The following is a 22463-nucleotide window of genomic DNA, read 5'->3' as shown; positions in this document are numbered from 1 at the left end:
CTCTTTGGATTTAAGTCATACCTGATGATGATACACTTCTCACTTTTGTTATCGAACTTGGATGCTTTTGATATACCACATATGTATATGCTATGCTCCCAAACACTCATAAATGAGAGATGCTTGACTTCTTTCCTTTCTAAGCTTCTTGTAGGGTTCAACTCCACGCACCGCTAGCCGCATACATGTTCGAAAAATATGCTGCATGGTCAATTGCTTCGGCCCAAAATTCTTTAGGCATTTTTTGTTTTGTTTTTGCAACATACTTCTTGTCATAATAAGAAGTGTTTTATTTTTATGCTCTGTATGCCATTTTGTAGAGGAGACCGTTGAGCTGTTAAAGGACAACAGATTCCATCCTTTTCGTAATATTGATTGAATTATTTTAATTTGAATTCTCCTCCATCTGATCACATAACTTTGATAATGTTGTTGTATGAGAGTATTTTTGAGGTTTTATATATTTGCAGCTGATGGTCGAAATTCTAAGGCAGTTTTGTTAATATATAGTTGGGATTTTCGCATGGATTTCATGGATATAGGCTTGCATGGATATTTTGGACAGAGGAAGACTCTGTTTTTTAAGTTACGTGTGCATAACCTCAAGACATGTTAACAGCTCAGGGCACAATCTTTTAGAGAGCCTCTAAAATTTTTTCAAATTGCTTGCAAGCAATTTTGCCGCCCAGGAGAAAAAGAAGAAGAAAAACATGCAAGTAGTTCACGACGTCAAGCTCATTGGTATTGAAATCTAACTGCTACTCTAGATACACTATCTTATATTTATGAAAACAAGTAAAATACAACAATTCAATCCCCTGCCCAATTGATGATTTGGTAGCACTAATTAACCTTAAACTAAAGGAGGATTGATCTCTTTTACAGTTTGAGAACTCCCATAAATGCATTGTAACTATTGTCCTAATCATGCAATATTAGAGTCTTCTGAAATGCTTTTCATTTTTGATCTGCTAAGTGAAAACTGACATGCTTTGATGGCATCTTCAATTGATAAGAATATATATTCCTTCCCAATCTTGTCTACAAATTTTGAAATTATCAGCTTCTCCATGACCTCAATCCTTGGGTTTACAATTGCCATCTGCAAAGATGTTGAAAATACACACAGAAAATTAGTTTTTTTTTGGATTTAAGTCTCCTCCATTTTTGAATAGTTTTAGAAACTGAATGCTGAGGATAATTGTTCGTTACCTTAATCCCATTAATCACCATGTTTCTTTGGATTTCGAGCAAGGTTTCTATGCCGGTCATGTCAATGGATGTAACTCCTACAGAACCACATTCTTCCTTCATTAGGCAAAAAATGGTATTTAAAGAACGAATAGCCAATTATTATTGTCCTCTTAAGTTTTGTTTCACCAATGCAATTACTATTAGTAGCAAATGCTGTATCAATGGATGGATTATGGAGCTCAAAATGTGGTTGGTAGTCAGAGAGAAAATGAGTTTGGTATGCTAAAATTTGACGTTACAGCAATTTTGCATTTTATAGATAGGCAAACGGTAATTAATTACCTCCCAAATCCAGTAAAATGTGCTCAATACCACCCACATTAGAATCGGAAACCATCTGCTCCTCTTTAATCCACCTTGAAATCCTGCTCGAAAAATACGATCCAAATAATTAGAGAAGTACTACACACACACACGTGCGCGCGTATATATGTAAATCTAGCTAGTATAAAAAGAACAATGCTATTTATGGGGAAATACCTTTCTCTTATATAAGTGCAGTTTGCAAAGTAAATAGGCGAGCCAAGTTGAAGAATTAGGATTCCTGGGATTTCTTCTGCCCCGGGATACTGCTCGACATCGCGGAACAGTGTTGAGCTTGGAATGTTCGCTAGCCTGCAAGGTGCAGGTCTAGCCACATACAGAAGTGCCCTCAGTACTGAAATTGATATCTGAATGTGGAATTCAAAATTAGTGTCATAGAACTGCAAGTATTATGTATGATAGTAGTATATATGATATTGTTGCACTTGAATTGGAATCAAAGTGTTTAATGACAGTTTCTAGAGATCAGAAAAATTATTTCTTCTTAAGATTAGAACAAAGCTTAACATAAACCATTGGAAGGAGAAAAGTTTCAATTATTTTTCTGTGAAATTGTATGCTTTTAGTCATTTACAAAGCAAACATAATCATGAGTTAATTCCTTACAGAGAGCATAAGGCCAATATCCATGCTAATGAAGGCAACGCCGAAGAAGGCAGCCATGCAAATGAAGAAATCAAACTTGTCGACCTTGAAAAGGCGATAAGCCTCGTTGTATTCTATGAGTCCGAGCATTGCAGCCATGATAATTGCAGAGAGAGCGACGAGAGGGGTGTAACTGAAGAGAGGGGCCAAGAACAGTAAAACTAGCATCATGCATATTGACATTACTACATTTGACATGGCTGTTTTACACCCAGCATTGAAATTTACAGCAGTTTTTGAGAATGGACCTGCAAATTATCATCAATCTTACAATAAGAAATTCACTTATAGGTACTCATATACATACATATGAGAAGTAAGTACTCGAGAGCAATTACCAGTAGTTAAGTAGCATGAAGTGAAAGACCCAACAATGTTCATGAGCCCAAAAGCTATCATCTCCTTATTTCCATCAACTTGTTCATTGTTCATGATTGCAAAGCTCCTTCCTATTGCTATCCCTTCCTACAATATATGAATATTTTAAGTAAAACTGTCGTATAATGCCTATTAGAAAGTATTAGGGTCTTTATAGAACTTCGAAAATATTAGGAGAAAGAGCGAAAAATAGGAAGGATATTACTTTTTCATGCTTGGTTTTCAAGAAAAGCAAGAAAGAAAATAAAAAAAATGCTAAATCAATGAATAAAATTTTGATTTTACACATTCTTAAATTTTAATTTTTCTTAATTTTTAATCAAGTTGGAACAAATTTTCATCTTTAATCGTAATTGATACAAAGAGAAAATGCAATGAACCAAAAATAAATTTTCTTCTAATTTTCCTTCCCTCAAAGTAAAATTCTTGATTCAAAGTAGCCCTTAATAAATTAGAAAATTAAGTTAAAAGACAGATTGAGGAAAAAGAAATTGTGATAATGATAGAAAACAGAAAGGCAGATGCAATTTGTATTCATGTGTAGTGTTGTTCTTACAGCTAGAGCCAAAATGCCTGTAATGATCCCTGCTTTCAATGGTGCTGATATATACTTGGCGTCAAAGTTTAAATGTTCAATAGAAAGAGGATTTAATCCTTTGTTCAGATGACCCACCTGCCATAAATTAACCCAAAATAAACAATATTAATTACTGATGTAATTAATGAATGCATAAAACCATTACCAAACATGAATTTGGTTTTTTGAAGGACAAATTTCCATGTCAATATTCAATAATTTTTTTTTTTTTTTTTTTTTCTTTTTTGAGAGACATATTGAACTTTAACTACACAAAGTATCGTGATTTCGTATTCAAATTTAAAATTTCTAATATAAAAATTTCAAAATTTTAGTTCCTAACTACCGAGATATGTCCTTAGACCCATTCAAAAGATTTCTCAAGCTTTGTTTATGAAAAATTCTAGAAAATTATGTTTAATTCTGCATGTGTAAATAAACAATATTATAATATTTCTATTTACTAAAAATTGAGACATTAACTTGCTTGTACCTTTACTTCTTTATTCTTTAGCAAACCCAGTTGTTTGATTTATTATTATTTTTTTAAAAAAATTAATAAATATATATTTTTTATAACTCAGGGACTCTAGCCACCATCGCGTCACATTTGATACTATGGTGCGGCAACAAACTCGAGAGGGGATAAAAGCCGCCCGCCCATTGATACACCCCTAGTAATTCACTGACGTAATGCCTAAAGGGGGAATCAAACTCATGACCTTGGGGCCTCTAAAGTCACAAGTTCGCCCTTACCACTTGTAGTGCTGGCCCAGCAAAAATTAATAAATGTTGCAAAAGTGCACAAGGTATTCTTTTCTTTTTATTTTTAAGTCAATATTGTAGGTGTATAATATATGTTAATATGGTACTCTGTTTTTGACAAGGGCAAATTTTTGGAGACATTTCTTGCATTATGGGTGGGTTTGTTTGTTTCCTGCCTACCCCAAAAAAAGGAAAAAGAAAAAAGAAGTGGGGTTGTTTCTTTATAGCCCATGTTTGGTATGATTAAAATTCTTTATGTTTTGTTTTATTTATTTTTGAAATAAAATGATCATCATATAATAATTTGGTAATTTATAAAAGAAAAGGTTTTATCATAAAAAGAAAATGACAATGTAAAGCTTTTATTTATATATACCAAGAAAAAGATAAGAAATGACTCATAATTTCACCACACAAATGTTTATTTTATGTTTAATCAAAAACTATAAATGAGTTTCTGATATGTTATTATTATTATTATTATTATTATTATATAATTTTTTATTCCATTATCAACCAATTTTATTTTTGTGAGCCTAGATAATATATTAAAACAAAGAATTTTATATTTATTTGAGATTATAATTTTGACTTTGGGTTTGTTTGTGCAAATTTAGAAGAAATTCATTATTCTTTTGTATTTTTATTTTATTTAAGCTAGCACATATATAAAATTAAGATTTAAGCACTAAACTTTCGAATAAAAAATTAGCAAAATTCTATAGTTTTTTGATAAAATCAAGCGTAAGACCCCATCAATAATTAAAAATTAATTGGCATTGCAAAAACAAAAGAATGTGGAAACAACAGCCACCTTAATTAAATGTTACGCCAATTCAATGTAGTGCAGAAAATGATTGATAAGACTTCAAAGGACTACAGCCAACAGGAAAGGTCCTTTCAGTGAACAACATCATATGTTCTCCAGCTCCCTTTATCTGACTTGAGTGATGGAATATGATTTAACTATGATTAATGGATGTCTCATCACCAACACCTCAATTTCAATTTAGGAATTTAGTAAAATTAGTGATTAAAACTAATATTATTTATATATATATATATATATATAAAACTAATATTAATCACTAATTTTACTAAATTCTCGAATTGAAGTTGAGGTGTTGGTGATGAGGACATTCATTAATCATAGTTAAATCATATTTCCATCACTCAAGTCAAATAAAGGGAGCTGGAGAATAATAATATAGATGTTCCTTGAAAGACCTTTCCTGTTGGCTTTTATATATATATATATATATATATATATATATATATATATATATATCCAGTTGGATTAGTCGGATTGACTCAAGTGGTAAGTACGACTTATAACTTTGGTGACTTTAAGGTCACGATTTTGATTCCTCATTGAGAGTTTATTCTGATGAATTACTAGGGATACGTCAATGAGTGAGTGACTTTCACCCCGGGTTCGATGCCACACCATAGTGACCAAATTGGTGCAATGATGCATAGAGTCCGCAAGTTATAAAAAAATATATATATTAGTTAATTTATGTAAAAAAAAGTTAAATGAGATGTCATGCTCTTTCTTTTGTGAATATTTTTTTTTTTTTGGGGTTATTATAGTACTCTTTTGAAAAATCCTCAACATTCAAATACTTTAAAATTATAGTACTCTCGAACACTATTGTTTAATATATATATATATATATATATATATATATATATATATATTTGAGACCCTTTAAATACTTGACTAATCTATCTAAATAATGGGTAAAAATAAAATTTTAATTAAAGACTATTTTTATCCATTTTTTTAAAGAATTGAAGTTGACATTTATGATATTAATGACTCGTGCTTTCTCTTTTTGATGAATTGGGTCCACATGAAGCTTGACTTAGAGGTACTCCGTCACACACTCTATAGTGTGGGTTCTACTTATGTAGATTTCTAAGATTTTCGTATGTCCAAACATTATTATAACATCTTGTGATTATTACGTTTTAAATTTTATGTGAAGGAATAATTCCTTATAATCATTAATTCATTTTAATTTTGTCCCAAGATTCAAACTTAAGTCTTCAAAAAAAAAAATGTAAGCTTTAATTAATCACTTGATATCCTCTAAGATACATTGACTCATGAGTCATTGGGGGTTGTCTAAATTAGGTAACAAATCAAGTACTCATTAAAAGTGATTTCGAAGCAAAAGTGATTTTAATGTATTGAACTTTTTTTAACTTCTAAGTTATCATGAAATAGTTTGGCTGAATAATATTTTGTGCTTAAGTTTTGATAAAAAAGAAAAAGAAATAGAATATTCATTAGAAGAGACTATCACAAGAAATTTTTATAAATGGTATGCAATATCATAATTTGATAGGAATTATTAAATGTGAGAAAGTAATTACAATAAATCATGGTTTCTCTTAAAGTAGTTTCAAATTCAAAATTTATTTCGTTTCATTAATAGACTAAATTATAGGAGGCTAATTTAAGAATACTCTTGTATCATAAAATTATTTTGATTAATTTTTCTAAGAAAACGATATATCCTGTCATTATCTCTCGACTTCCAAAAATTAGACTCTTGATCTCTATTGGGTTTAGTTTGGGAAATAAAATTGAATGAAAATAAAATAATTATTACATAAGAATAAAATTGTTTATAAAATAAAATCTTACATTTTTTTTAAGGCAAGTAATATAACGAAGTTAATGCTAATCCACTTATTGAAATAAAATATACTTTCACATGATTACTTGCTTTAAATGTAAGTTATTATATTTTTGTACAATTATTATTCCATTTTTATCCTTCCGATCCCCCGATTCTCCGAAACCGGACATAAATTTTAAAATACTAAAATTATAACTTTTATTAAATAAAATAAAATAGAAGATGGACTCAACATGCTTTGGTGGGCTAGGAAAAGCCAAGAGTTAGATGAAACAAAATAAGGTCCACTGACAGGTAAACCCCGCCTACAGAAATTGAAGGAGATCCCATAGAAATAGAGTGAAGGTTCAGCTAGTGCCGGCTAGAATTGACTTCTTTTAGTTTGATTGTTGCTTTACGTGACTAAATGTGCATGTGTTGTGTTGATATATTATTGGCAAGAGATTTTTTTTTTTTTTTCCCCTTATTCATTTCTACCTTCACCAGATAATATAAAATCTCAGTTTTTAATCATTAAATTAAGGTTAACTTGATGGAAATAGGCAATTAAAAGAACAGTAGGAGATGAGAGTGCTTACAATTTGAATTCCATGTTTTTCTGCGTGAGAAAAATAAGCGAAGATACAACCAATAATAACTACCACCATTGGAGCTATCGCTGATACCCAAAATAGCTTTGGATTCTTCTTTTTCTGCGATTGCATTCATTGATATGTTAGGACAATTATAATATTAGCATCCAAAATCGTATAATTCATTATGAATAAAAAAATTAACTAGTGAGAAGAGTCCATCTGTATCCATGTAGGATTTAGAACCAACCACAATCACATTGTCATATGTGTTGGTGTTCAAATCATGCATCGTTAATAATAATTATGGTTCACGGCATATCTTATGAATCCCACACTACTAATGAGAGAGAGAGAGAGAGAGAGAGCTTACCAGGTGCCTAGTGAAGAGGAGAAAGGCAAGGAAGCATACACCCACAACTGCACACTCCCACCTCCACTGAGATAAGAACATATCATGATGTAATAGATAATTAGTATTTTGTAATAAGCAATTATGGACCATTAAATGTTATTTTAAAAGGTATAAGGTTAAGGAGGTAATTAGCCAAACTGAGTCCTACATTCTTATTTCAGAATTTCTGAAAATTATTATTATTTTCAAAGTCAAAGGAGTTGTTTCTTTGTGCAGGGTTATGGGTCCCTATCTTATTGCAAAAATAATTATTTTTACTGTAAAAATATGCTCCTCAATAATGAAAATCATCACGTTCGGATGCCTTGCAAAAATGAAATGTATTTATGTATATTTTTAAAATCCAGACAGTAAATAATTAGTAGGTTGTACATAATTTTATTTTACAGCTAACATAAATGAATATGTAGGGATAAATCCACTATATGCACTTATATAGCGTTAAAAGTGAGACTCACCCTTTTTGGAAGGTGAGTTTTATAATACTTTTCTTACTATTTGCAATTACTTTCTTCTTTCTATTTGGCAAGAGGGAAAGTAAGGGAAAAGTGAATGAAAAATCCTATTTTTCCTATTTTATAGGATGGAAAATTGAGAAAATGTCGTAGTGTCATCATTTTGAGAGTGAGAAAACAAATGAAAAGAAAATTAACTATTCACTAATATGAACGACGGTTATTTCTTTTCATAAATCTCTATTGTCAAAAGAAAAAGAAGAAAGATCAAGCCTCTTTCTTTTATTCTATTTTTTCTTTTCTCTTGCACCTTAAACTTTCTTTTCCCCTCATCATTTACATAGCATCATATTGACAAAATCTCTAAGTGCTGTGGCCAACCAAGACTACTTATAAAGAGGACAGAAATAAAGAAAAGTAACTAAACTCAAGAGAGTGTTAAAACAAACCTCATCTCTATTACTAAAGATTGAATGCATAACCGAAATCACATCGGTTTTGGTAGTAAAATGTTTCAATCCTAACATGCCCTTCAGTTGTTGGAGACAAATTAGAGTCGCTGTCCCTCCCATGAATCCAATGATCGTCGAATGAGACAAAAAATCTACCAAAATTCCTAACCTATACACCACCAAACCACAATCATAATAACAGCAATAACATAATCAATAATAAGAAAAACAGCAACAGATTTAAAACAAAATTTTTTTCTGAATATATATATAGCCAGTTTTGTACCTTAAGAAGCCGAGAATCGCCTGAAAGACGCCGGTGACGAAGGTGGCTGTAAAAACAAGGTGAAGGTACAACGTTGGATTATCCTTCACCGAAACCTTTTCTCCGATGGTGGCGGCTATGAGCAGAGACGACGCCGCCACCGGCCCAACTGCGAGGTGCTTTGAGTTCCCGAAAACAGCATATATGAGCGGCGGAACAAAGCTCGAATCTGCAAAAACATATAAACTAACCTTAATCTCAAAGAAACGACATAAACCCATTTTACAAATATTAAGAAAAAGAGAACAGCAATTAGTTAAACCCATTAGTCACAATGGATCATAACTACGTACAAAGGCCAATGATGACGGGAATGTTGGCAAGCTTGGCGTAGCTGATGCCCTGAGGGATGGCGAGGCTGGCAATGGTGATGCCGGCGAGGAGATCGTAGCGGAAAAGGCGGAGGTTGTATCTGGGGAGCCAGTCGAGGACGGGGATGAAGTACTGGAGGGCCTTATAGGCTCGCCGGAGGTGAGGGTCATTTCTGAACTGCCGGAAAGGGTCGTCGGGGAAGAGGGTCTCTTTGACGTCGGACTTGAAAGCTGTCGCAAAGCTTCTCGGTGGGTCGCACAAGTTCACCTCGTAATGATTAACTCCTTCGTTAGACCTTGTCATGGCTGCAAATACCACCGCACCAAATTATTTTGGGCACTCTTGAATTATTGTAAACCAGACAGAGAGAGAGAGAGGTTGGGGAGTAGTAATTGCAGAGGGGGAGAGGGTTTATATAGGAAGACAGTGGTGGTGAATGAGAAGGGAATGACAGAGAATGGATAAGACTGGATTGTGGGAAATTAAGAATGAGAAACAGCATGTGTGAGAATGCTTACGTAGGAAAAGCAGAAAATTATAATGAATGGCCTTGACACCCAAGTGTGCCTACCTATGGCTTTACTTGGTCCACGGAGCCAGGAGCAAATCCAGCCAAGTATTACTGTTTCTTCCGATTCAGTAATTTGTTGTTTACAGCCCAATACATAGCTGACTTTTTCTGGATGAAGTAATAATTTGTACTTTAAGGAGGTCTCGGAAATCAAGTTATCGTGAATAAGGCTCTTCTCGATAAATAGATTTGGAGATTTTCTGTTAAAGACAAGAGCTTCTGAAAAAGATGATTTGTGTCAAGTATGGATTTAGTACACCCATATGACGCTCCCCTATACTCCCTGGCCCCATAGGTGACTCCCCCCCCCCCCGAGGTCCCATAGGTGAAAGTCTTTGCACTCTATTAAGGATTCTCTTGAAACTATCTCCAAGGATCCCGGAACTGATCACAACAGCAACTTAAGCTCAAATAATGAAGATATCTTAACAACCTCTTAAATTCAAATAATAAAAATATCTCAACAACTTTTTGTATTTAAATATTCTGCTGTAATCTAGTGTATCTACTCACAATCTCTTGTAACAAACTCCTCTGTTTATATTCTCCTACAATATGTGAGGAGATAATATGCTAATATTTGTATATTCAAACTTGGTATCAGAGCCACCAAGATTTACGTCTCTCTTCTGCTCCAATGGACATCCCTGTATCCTCACCACCATCTTCTACTAAAACCATCTTCAAGGATCTCAGAACTGATCACAACAGCAACTTAAGTTCAAATAATGAAGATATCTCAACAACCTCTTAAATTAAAATAATGAAAATATCTCAACAATCTTTTGTATTTAAATATTCTGTTGTAATCTAATGTATCTACTCACAATCTCTTGTAACAAATTCCTCTATTTACATTCTCTTGCAATATGTGAGGAGATAATATACCAATATTTGTGTATTCAAACTTGGTATCAGAGCCACCAAGACTTACGTCTCTCTTCTGTTCCAATGGATAACCTTGTATCCTCACCACCATCTTCTACTGAAACCCACCCACAGCCATCCCCAAATTCCACCTCTATTCCTATCACTAGCCTCACCAATATTCATCAATGCTCACCATCAAATTAACCCACAAAAATTTCCTCCTCTGGCGTGCTCAGGTCACTCCTTATCTATGTGGCCAACATGTCTATGGCTTTGTTGATGGCACCAATCCTCCTCCCCCTTCCACCATACCCAATCCAACATCTACCTCAACTTCCGTTGTCACCATTCCAAATCCAGCATTCCAGCTATGAAGCCAGCAAGACCAGATCATTCTCAGTACCCTCATATCTTCCCTATCCGAAAATATTCTCTTGCATGTCATGGGCTGCACCACTTCCCGTGATCTCTGGCTCTCTTTTGAAAGAATGTTTGTCTCTCAATCTCAAGCCCGTATCACTCACACTCATTATCAACTTGCCACCATGAAGAAAGGATCCTTTACCATATCCGAGTACTTTCAAAAAATGAAAGTTCTCATTAATACTCTTGCTGCTGCCAAACAACCTTTAAATAATTATAAAACTATCTCCTATTTGCTTGCAGGTTTAGGGACCGAATATGATCCCTTTCTCACGTCCGTGACAACTCGTGTGGATCCTCTACCTCTTAATGAATTGTATGGACATCTTCTAGAGCATAAACAATGCATTGAGCAACATTAGATTCCCACCGATCTTGCCATGTCCTCTGCCAATATGGACTCTCGCAATCATCAAAATCAAGGTAAGAATCAGCGGCCCATCCATAACAACTCTAGTGGTTGACATAACTATGGTGGACGTGGTCAATGTGGTCGCTGTGGGGGTCGTCATTCCCTATCAACGGATACCTTTTCCAATGGCCATCGCCCTATATGCTAGGTCTACAACAAGATGGTTCACATTACTCTTAACTGTCACTACAGGTTTGATCATGCTGTTTAACAAGCCCCATCTCAGTCCCATCAAACATATTATACTTCTCAACCAAATGCATCTGATGAAAATTGGTACCCGGATACCGGTGCAACCCAACATCTGACCAATGATCTCTCCAATCTCAACTTGTCTGTAGAACCTTACAATGGCGTTGATCAGATACATGTTGGTGATGGCTCAGGTTTGTCTATTGATCACATCGGCTCCTCTCTTCTTTGCACTTCCACTCGTTCCTTTTGTTTTAAAACATCTCCTTCATGTTCCTCACATTACAAAAAATCTTCTTTCAGTCAGTAAATTTGCTTGTGATAATTCCGTCTCTTTTGAATTTCATGTGTCTCACTTTGTAATTAAGGATTGCAGCACAAAGAAAATATTCCTTCAAGGGCGTCTTAAGAATGGTCTCTATCAGCTTCCTTCTAGTCCAAAAAAAACAAGCACTTGTCGGTGAATGCACAACAAATGTCAACTGACATCATCGCTTGGGGCATCCCGCTTTTTAAACTATTCGACTTGTCATCTCCAAGTTTCAATTTTTGGTCTCTTCCAATAAAACTGCTGCTCCATGCTCTTCGTGTTTGCAAACTAAAGCCATTAGTTACCATTTTCTTCTTCTACGTATGTTTCTTCATCTCCTTTAGAGTTAATATTTAGTGATGTCTGGTGTCCATCACTAGTTGTTTCACATCTTGGAAATAAATATTATGCTTCTTTTATTGATGCATTTTCTTGATTTACTTGGCTATATCCTATTCAATGCAAATCCGATGTTTATCCCACATTTCTAACCTTCCAAACACTTGTTGAAAGACAATTTGATACTAAAATAAAGTGCTTCCAGTCCGATTGGGGTGGTGAGTATCGGTCCCTCCATACTCATCTCCAAACTCAAGGCATTCATCACCATTTATCATGCCCACATACTCATGCCCAAAATGGATGTGTTGAGCGAAAACATAGACATGTCATTGAAACATCACTTGCTCTTCTCACCGACATCTCCTTACCACAAAAATTTTGGGATGAAGCTTGTCAAACTGCATGTTTTCTTATCAATCACATGCCTACTGTTGTACTCAATAATTTGTCACCTTACGAAAAATTAAACAAGTGCAGCCCAGATTATAATCTTCTCAAAATTTTTGGGTGTGCATGCTATCCACATCTTCAACCTTACAACAACAATAAATTGCAGCCTCGTTCCTCTCCATGTGTATTTATTGGATATAGCATGCATCATAAAGGTTATAAATGTTTAAATCCTAACACCAATTGAATTTACATCTCTTGTGATTTTATCTTCGATGAATCCTCTTTTCCGTTTTTTTCTCCCATTTGTAGGTCCACGTCTCAACCTTCATCACCAACTCATGCCATTTTTCCATTACCATTACTTGCTTCACCGACGGCCTTAGATGTGATTAATTCACAAGCTACTTCATCACCTACAATGGCATCACCTCAGTCACCTACAACTTTGTCCCCTGCTCCTCTTGTCATTGAGATACCTCCAGCACCAGAGCCTACACGAACTCACTCAATGGTCACTCGATCTCAAGCCAATGTGTTTAGACCTCGGCAATATATAGATCGCACAATTCGGTACCCCATTCCCCGAGCATTACTTGTTGAAATGGCTGCAACAATTGAACAAACCTACTTCACTAATGCAGTCAAAATACTAGAGTGGCGAGCTATAATGCAAGAAGAATTTAATGCTTTACTTTGGAACAATACCTGGTCCCTTGTTCCATCTCATGCGACTAAGAATGTAGTAGGATGCAAATGGGTGTTCAAACTAAAAAGATGATCTGATGGATCTCTTGAGTGTTACAAAGCGCGGTTAGTGGTTAAAGGATTTCATCAATTAGCCGGCTTGGATTATGGAGAAACATACACTCTTGTGGTTAAGCCAACCACTATACGAACTGTTCTTTCACTAGCTTACTCCATGGGTTGGACCATGCGCCAAATTGATATTCAAAATGCATTTCTCCATGGGAAACTCTCTGAGGAGGTATATATGACTCAATCACCTGGTTTCTCACATCCATTATATCCATCTCATGTTTGTCGCCTCAACAAAGCAATTTATGGCCTCAAACAAGCCCCAAGGGCTTGGTTTTCACGATTAAGCTCTTGTTTAATTCAACTTGGCTTTCATGCATCCAAAGCCAACTCCTCCTTATTTATTTTTTCCTGCTGGATCCATGACCATTTTTATTCTCATTTATGTTAATGATATCATCATCAACTATTCGGTTCGATCTTCCATTGATGAGCTTCCTGCACTGTTGAGGAAAGATTTTGTTTTTAAAGATCTCGGTGATTTCAACTTCTTTCTCGATGTTGAGGTGCAACGACTACTAGAGGGCCTTCTTTTATCTCAACAACGGTATATCCTTGATTTACTAAAGCCACGAAAATTCTTGAAGCTAAGTCGATCTCATCCCCTGTGGCATTGGCTCACTCCTTATCGGCACATGATAGTGATCCCTTTCCTGATACAACTCTTTTTCGAAGCACTGTTGGGTCATTGCAATATTTATCGCTCATTCGTCCTAACTTGGAATTTTCTGTTAACCGTGTGTGCCAATTTATGCATTGTCCAACTAAGCTACACTGTAAGGTCGTGAAGCGCATACTCGGATATCTCAAGCATACATGATCTCGTGGATTTCTTATCACTACGTCATCCACTCAACACTTTGAAGCATTTTCCGATGCGGATTGGGCAGGTTGCCCCGATGGTCGTCGTTCCACAGGTGCGTATTGTACTTTTCTTGGAAAAAACTTAATTTCTTAGAGTTCTCGCAAACATTCAACAGTGTCCCGCTTAAGCACCGAGGCAGAATACAAAGCTCTCGGCAACATTGTTACCGAATTACAATGGATCCAGTACCTTCTTCATGATCAGCGAGTTACACTTCCTTATGTTCCAACTCCTTGGTGTGACAATATAGGCGCAACTTACATGTCAGCCAGTCCAGTATTTCATGCCCGCACCAAACATGTTGAGATAAATTTTCACTTTATTCATGACAAAGTTGCTGCTAAAGATTTGATAGTCTTGTTCATCTCCACCCAAGACCAGCTGACCGATGTTCTAACCAAACCAATAGTATCCTCGCGATTTCAAATACTCTGTTCCAAGCTCAACATACGTGCCTCCCCATTGCACTTGAAGGGGGGTGTTAAGGATTCTGTTGAAACTATCTCCAATATCCCGGAATTGATCACAACAGCAACTTAAGTTTAAATAATGAAAATATCTCAACAACCTCTTAAATTCAAATAATGAAGATATCTCAACAATCTTTTGTATTTAAATATTCTTCTGTAATCTAGTGTATCTACTTACAATCTCTTGTAACAAACTCCTTTGTTTACATTCTCCTGCAATATGTGAGGAGATAATATACCAATATTTGTGTATTCAAACTGACTCAATTCGGTAACGTGGGATTATATGAAGATTTTGGTTGGGAACGTGATTAAAACAAACTTTTGGATTGACAAATAGGCCTCGTTGTACACCCTTCTTAACCTTGTCCAACACATTTTTGACATGGTGTCTCAACAATAGGTTAAAATTGCAGTTGTTTTGTAGTTTCATTAATAATAACCCTTTTTGGTGTTTAAGCATCAAAGTAGAGGAAAAGAGGCAAATCAAGTGCTGGAGCTCTTGAATTTGATATACAAAGTTCATATTAGAAGTGGCTTTCCAGACTTGTGCTCCTGGGAACTCAACTCCTTTAAATTCTTTTCAGTGACCATTTTCTACAAAATTCTTGCCCAACACACCCACCACATATGTCTTAAATTGGTAACAAAACTTTGGAACATCTTCATTCCGACAAAGATCAGTGTCTTTTGTTGGCTGGTAATTAACAACAAAATTTTGCTTTTAGATAACCTACAAAAAAGAGGTTGGAAGTTGGCTCCAATGTGTGTTATCTGCAAGAAGGACGTTGAAAATATTTATCGTCCTCTCATTCACTGTCAGTTTAGCAGAAAGGTGTGGTCCTCCTTATGTTGTTTCTCTTGCAATTATAGATGGTCATGCCATATATATGAGATTAGTTCATTCTACGATATTTGGAATTCTACGTTACTTTAAAGGTTTTATGAAGAATCTTAGAGCAGCCATTATAGGGTGGTTTGTTGGGAGATCTAGAAAGAGCGAAACATAAGAATCCTCAGAGAGCACTCCTTCTCAGCCGCCAAGATTCACTCTAGATGCGTTTCTAGTCTCTTCCATTGGTCTAGGTCATACTCCACTGTCTCGAATTTGGATTGGGAGGAGTTTCATTATATTTTAGCTGATTTTGGAGGTTACACGAAGTCTTGTAGGCTAGTTGCTTCATTGTTTTCTAGAGCATTATGTGGACCATAAACCACCGTGAGAAGCTATTTCCATCATATAAAGAAATTTTGTAAGGCAATGGAGATGGAGAAATTTACCCTTTTTAGAAATCCATGCCACGACATTACCTTCGGAAGGCCCTCTCACATTTGGAATTGCACAATCCATTTTATTTCTTGAAAGCTCACGTTGTCCAGCTTCCAAACTTCCATCATTTGCTTTATTCTTCTTCTTTTGGTTCGGGCTTACCGCAGTCATATCCGTGGACTCATTCCTTATCTCAATTTTTGTATATTGTCAGCAAAATTTCAACTGCAGTCCTCCTATTTGTCCTCGACTTCCTTACTAACTTTCATGGGCTTGTTTATGATCCAATCACTTCTTCTCCTTTTTGTCCGCGTTTTAATAGAAAAATACACAATTTAGCAATATTTTCCGTTGTTTGGAAGATTTACTTGTTTGATTGCAGCGTTTTCATCGGTTTCAGAGGGCGGTCTTTAGATTGGGAAGAGTTCCTTTGTATTTTCTCTAACGTGGGAGGTCTTTTATCCTCGTTTTTACCTGTAGTCTTATTCAGAGAATCTAAGAATCTTGCTTGGATTCTCCTCTTTTAATGATATTACCTTTTTTCAACAAAAAAAAAATTTTGTAATTTAATGTAAAATTAAAAATGAGAAATTAGTATATTGTATGTATATATTGTTTGTCACATAATTACGTTCTATGATTATACATACGCATACACAACAAATACAAAAATTAGATAAAAATTAAAAGAGAGAAGAAGAACATGAATTTATGTAATTTGATCATGTGCCTACATCTGTGGAGTCCTTATGCAATTTTCATTATCAAACGAAAATTATCCTAGAGTTTCAACTTTTGGCTACAATGTATATATAATCTTATATGAAAACCTCTAAACACCCTTATATGATAATATAATTATATTGCGCCTTGACTCAAAAGTAGTGTATTGTGTCGCAAGGGAAGGAAGAGGGGAAACACACCCCCACTTAACTTAGTTTAAGCTAATAGGGAGGTCTCAATATCCCTGAGCTCTCTTATTTGTAACATACTTTAAGCAGTTACCCTCTGAGTATAAGTTACAACTCATCACAATCTAACTATGAGCTGTGATCCCAAACGGTTTCTCTCCAAAAATACTTATTTACAACCTATCAATTATCGAGTGTTATTTTAGTGCTTAATTAATCCACACATGCAAAAAAAATATTTTTTTTGTGTGTTCTTATTAATTAGTACTTTGCTATTTTATGGCTATGATCTAGATCGGTGATTAGAGTTTGAAACTTATAATTTCTAAGTTATATGACTTAAATTTGATTTTTCAAGGAAATTTTATTACTTTCTAAACTTTTAAGTATCATATTTTAATGTACCTATCGTATTCTTTTCTTTATAAAGTAGATTATGGTCAATGGTGAAACCAAATGGTTTATAGCGGAATTTGAATGGTCACATTTGCTCTAACATGGTTCCTATCTTCTTACTAGACCAATTATTTTTACTTCTAATGATTTTTTTTTTCAAGCATGCATGCTTTAATTTTTTTTTTTTAAAGCATCTTGAATTTGTCTTTAAAGGTGAATTATTCCTTCAATATCTTTCTTGCTTGATATCCCAAAGTTTCGGTTAGTTCACATTAATTTGTTTCTAGAGTCAAAAAACTAAAAAAAAAAAAAATTATTCAATATTTTAAGAAAACGAAAGTGTAAATTGTAATGAAAGCCAAAATTTTGAGGAGATTTTTCTTAGATCATGTCTTCTTCGAAGAGAAAAAAATCATATTGATTTGGGTGTCATAAAGAGTCTACATGATTTTAAGGGATTTGATCATCCTCATCAAAATTACTTCATGTAATTTCTTATTTCCAAACAGGGAATAGCAAAATTTGAATCTTGCCTCAACTTCCACACAATTTCTTATCCTACCATGCATAGAGCAAGAAACTCAAATAATTCATTTTATTTTTAAATTTTTATACATTATTAGACTCTGTAATATTCCATGTGGACTGATTGTTTATACATATAGAGTCAAAAGAAAATAAAAAATATATTGTAATTTTTTTAAAAAATAAATAAAAAAGTCATTGGGCTGTATGATATTTCAACACAAAATGAAAACATAAATTCAAAGCCTATACAAAATTCACCACTCTACATTTATTGTGATCAAAATCAACTCATCAAACTTAAATCATTATTTAATATAATATAAAGGTTTATATGTATATAAAATTTCACATCACCATCAATAGTTTTATAAATATCAACATTAAAAATTTATCTTTCCACTTTAATAGAAAAGATCAAAAGTATGGAAAAAAAATTGTTTTTCTTTTATTTCTTTCCATTTTTTTTTGTTTATTCAATTATGTCTACTTAAATCAAGGATTTATGTTGATATAAAAGAAAAAGAATATTGTATTTTCTCTCTATATAAAATATTACTAAAAATGAAATTATATCCTAATGTAAATTTAAAATAAAAAATTTAATATTAACAACAATTTAATTTTAATTTTCTATATATATGTATGTATGTGTGTGTTATTATTCAGTCCAGTACTTTCCCTCATACTAAATACAAAAAAAAAAAAAGTAAATTAATTTTTATTTTTATTTTCTTTTCCTAATTTTTTTACTCTTCCACTTAGATCTAAATATCCTTCAAATCCTACGAGAAACAACCTTGAAGAGAGAGAAATTAAATAAAACACAACTATAAAACCCATTACACCCACTTACAAAAAAGAGCTCTAATAGTTTTTGTCTTTGTTGAATACATTAAGATAAATCAAAATACAGTGATGACTCAATAAAATTTACACAAATAAATAAAAATATATTTTATGGGCATCACATGTTTTTGATGTGTACCTGTATAAGAATTTAAAAGGAAAAAACTTAAACTACTTAAAGTGCTTGCACATTCAAAGAGAGCTTTTCAATCAAAGTTTTTGCCATTAATTCTCTATGAATTTTTTCATACCATTATATTTTAATCATCTACAAAGAAAATTGGTATATAGCAATACTAGTAAAATGATTCCCAACTTTGAAAGTCATCAACCAACCTTTTTGGTTCGTTCACCTTGGATCGAGAGATGTTGAAGCCATCCTTCATTTTCTTCTTACGAGATTATGACATGCATGTGTATTCTATTTGGGGTCTTCAATTTCCCACAACCAAGAGAAGAAGAAGAAGAAGAAAAAAAAGAATCGATGAGAAAGAGATAGCATTTCAAGAATTCATTGAAGAATTAATGAAGCTTCAAATATCAGAGATAAACAAAATGGGGAGGATAAGAGAGAGAGAGAGAGAGAGAGAGAGAGAGAGACCAAGTATGGTTCACGAAAGAGTAGGAGGATAAAATGGGATTCTTAAATGTAAGTAAACGAGGAACTGCCACATGCTACACTTTCAAGTTTATTGATCTATCCTATTTTGTTGAGAAGAACACGTGTTGTGCATGCATTATCTGTACGTGTTAGTATATATATGTGTCTACGTGAGAATGTGTATAATATTTGATTGCTGGAGTTGAATAGAAATGAAATAGATAAGATTGGAATCAACGTTCAATTTCACTTAACATATTATAGGATCATTCAGACCACTTATGAAAAAAATACTTTTTTCTAGGGAAAATAATTATCTAAAAAGTATTGAATTGGAAATATGCTGAAAATAATAAGTACTATTAATTTGGTTGTGTTTAAAAAAAGTATTGATTATTAGCACTTATAAACTAAGTAGTATTTCGATAGTCACTTTTATTATAAGGAGTACCGTATAAATTTATTATAATAGCATTCTTATTAAACTTAACATATAATATTATATAATATATGACAAAAATAATATATAGTTATCAAATTATGCTAATAAACTAATATTTTAGTTAATATTATTATTTAAAAATTTAGTTAATATTATTTATGTAACTTAATATTTTAATATTTTCTTAACAAAACCAAATGTAGGTAAGGTTATCTTTGCATATCAAGTCATAATTAGTATAAGTACAAATACAAAGATTAAGTAAATTAGTAATAGGTTAGACATCATTAAAAAGGGCGAGAATGTTAGCCTTAGTGGCTATACCATCATTGTTTAATGTGTTTTGATGATATTAACATATATGTTGTTCCTAGTGTTTTCCTATCTTTGCAGATCATGTTTAGTACAGATACTCGTACATGAATTATTGGATCAAAGGTAAAGATTGGATTGAATAGACGTCAAGAAGGAAAGATCAAATGGGCACGTACTCAGAAGGAACCTGTTGACCTTATAGGTCATACCTTGTTTTGATTATGACAAATAATTAAGTATTTAATGTCTATCAAGTTTGTGTGCGAGTTTATATTAGTAAGATCTTTTGATGACATATGAAAACTTGAAGAATAAAGACCCAGAAGTTTCATTTATTGTAATTTATATTATGTTTGATTCGGGTCTGTAATAGTAAAGTAGGAATGGTCTATAATAAATGATGTGCATCATGCATGTAGGATCCTATAAGCTCAAAACCATAGAGTGACCTTAGGGGGTCGACCGACGCTAGGTTTTTGGGCGTACTTTCACAGACCTTAGAATGACCCTAGGTCCTTGCACTTACACGTAAAATTGTTTCCAATATCACATATATTATCAGGGGAATTAATTGAAGTAAAACAGGACTTAAGGATAAATAAGTGAGGCTTCGGGCAACTGAACTGTTGTGCAACCATTGACCAGTTAGAGTGTTGACTTGGTTTCAGGCGACTGAACCAAAAAGACTGTAGCGCCCTCGGTCAATCGAACTCATAATCTGAATTTTCCCGCCAACTCGGTATCCCGAACTTCAAGTTCAAAAATGCCTCGGGTTACTAAACACATGAGTTCGGTAAACCAAACTTTGGACCAGGCGACCGAACCTTGGACAGAATGGAAATTGCCTTGGGTCACCAAACCGAACCCACACTCAGGTACCCGAACTTCAAAAATCAACTTTTCCTTTTGTGTCTATTCAAGCGACCGAACCATAGGTCAGGTGCCCGAAACTCTCAGGTTGTTCAATTTTTTACTGCAATTAAGAGGGGTAAAATAGGGTCAATTTTCCTAAATATTTTTTAAACAAATTTAATAATACACTATGTGTCCCCAACAGTTATAAAATTGGGCAAGTCTATATATAAGGGCTCATTTGCTCTGATTAAAAAATAATTAGCAAATAGATTAATAAAAAATCCTCTGAAATTTCCTAAGCCCTATTTCCATATACAAGCCCCATACATTCATATACTACCATTATTTTGAAAAATCAAATTTTTGTGAGTGCTTATTCATTGCTCTATTGTGCTAAGAACCCTCATTTGTGTATCGCATATTTTAGTTTCGATTAAGGGTTAAGCAAAGATTTTTCCCCTTGATTTGATTTAATAAATTGTTGGTAGGGAAAAATCGTATAGCTAAGTAAGTCTTTGCATTATTATTGCAAAAATCATTGGGCTTGTATTTTTGTGTGTGTAAAAATATTTTTACAAGCTCATGTTTGAATATCTCCTTGTACTTTGATATTGGGAAAATTATTTTTAAAATATTCTAAATTTCTATTGGTTCAAATCTTTGAAACCCTAAACCGTGATTGAGATTTTATCTTTACATAGTTTCAAAGATTAGTTTGTTGATACACTCTTGTGCTTGAATTGAGATCATCATTATTCAGAGTGTTATTACACACATATTTGCACTGAGCTTATAGTTCTCATCATTATTGGTGTGCATTAATTATTCTGTGCTGAATTGTTGTACAAATCTACTTGTATTAGAAGCATTTTTCATTGTAAGAAAATTATATTGATTATTGTATTCCAGGCGTGAGCCTGAAAATGGAGACTTGTCCTGGTAAAAGTCTTGGGCTTAGAACTGGTTAGGAAAGTTAGATGCACCATCCTAGTAAGGTGTAGTTGTAGGTTGAGGTCAGCCCCGTTAATTGACCTAGTTGTAATTGGTGCCACTCCACCCTTTCATTAAGAAATAGTAGTAATTCTTGGGCTTGTGAGCTGATGCGGGGATGTAGGCAGTATTGGCCAAACTCCAATAACATATCGTGTGTGCACTTTACATTTCTGCATTTTATTTACTGCACGCGTATGTTATATTATGAATGTTGTGCATAATTTAATTTTCGCATCTTACATTTATCTGCGCATTTGGGTTTATGAGTATATAGACAGACCATAGGTTGAGTATTACTACTGCTGATTTTGACATACTTAGGAATAAATTTTAAATACCTAATTCACCCTCCTTTTGAGAATACACCAAAGTCAATAGACCCAAGCACAACCAAAGGAAGCTTAATTAAAGAATTATTTGTAATAAGAGTTGTGTGAAGTACAATGTTTTGTAAGTCTTGTGAGTGTGTTTCTTACATGATTTCTGAGCAAGAGTTGAGTAAATGCATGCATACTAG

General features: G+C 33.7%; 1 protein-coding gene across 2 annotated transcripts; it reads right to left on the bottom strand.

The window, feature by feature from the left end:
- Positions 1–717: 717 nt before the first annotated feature.
- LOC131157939 (probable sulfate transporter 3.5) lies at positions 718–19363 on the bottom strand. 2 transcript variants are annotated; one of them, XM_058112407.1, is made up of 13 exons: positions 19077–19363; positions 9107–9430; positions 8775–8982; positions 8486–8657; positions 7540–7605; positions 7173–7286; positions 3158–3274; positions 2562–2688; positions 2185–2471; positions 1735–1925; positions 1537–1619; positions 1213–1289; positions 718–1102 (listed from the first exon to the last, which is right to left on the bottom strand). In XM_058112407.1, the coding sequence occupies exons 2-13, from the start codon at positions 9426–9428 to the stop codon at positions 926–928; spliced, it is 1941 nt and encodes a 646-aa protein (XP_057968390.1). In that variant the 5' UTR covers positions 9429–9430; positions 19077–19363; the 3' UTR covers positions 718–925. The 2 variants fall into 2 exon arrangements, with proteins under 2 accessions (XP_057968390.1, XP_057968389.1); XM_058112406.1 differs by lacking the exon at positions 19077–19363 and having other exon boundaries at positions 9107–9635.
- Between the last annotated feature and the right edge of the window lie 3100 nt (positions 19364–22463).

The sequence above is a fragment of the Malania oleifera genome, chromosome 6, assembly GCF_029873635.1.
Source record: "Malania oleifera isolate guangnan ecotype guangnan chromosome 6, ASM2987363v1, whole genome shotgun sequence".
NCBI classification, from domain to species: domain Eukaryota; kingdom Viridiplantae; phylum Streptophyta; class Magnoliopsida; order Santalales; family Ximeniaceae; genus Malania; species Malania oleifera.
The sequence above is the reverse complement of the archived record's forward strand: the minus strand, read 5'-3'. Positions and strand labels throughout refer to the sequence as shown.

What these genes read in the sequence shown, in the direction of transcription:
- LOC131157939 (XM_058112407.1), bottom strand. Translation starts at nt 9,428, where the DNA reads ATGACAAGGTCTAACGAAGGAGTTAATCATTACGAGGTGAACTTGTGC. An exon ending in AAAAACATGGAATTCAAATT is followed by an intron (nt 3,275 to 7,172) that starts GTAAGCACTCTC and finishes AATTTATGGCAG; the next exon opens with GTGGGTCATCTGAACAAAGG. An exon ending in TGGTGATTAATGGGATTAAG is followed by an intron (nt 1,103 to 1,212) that starts GTAACGAACAAT and finishes ACATCTTTGCAG; the next exon opens with ATGGCAATTGTAAACCCAAG.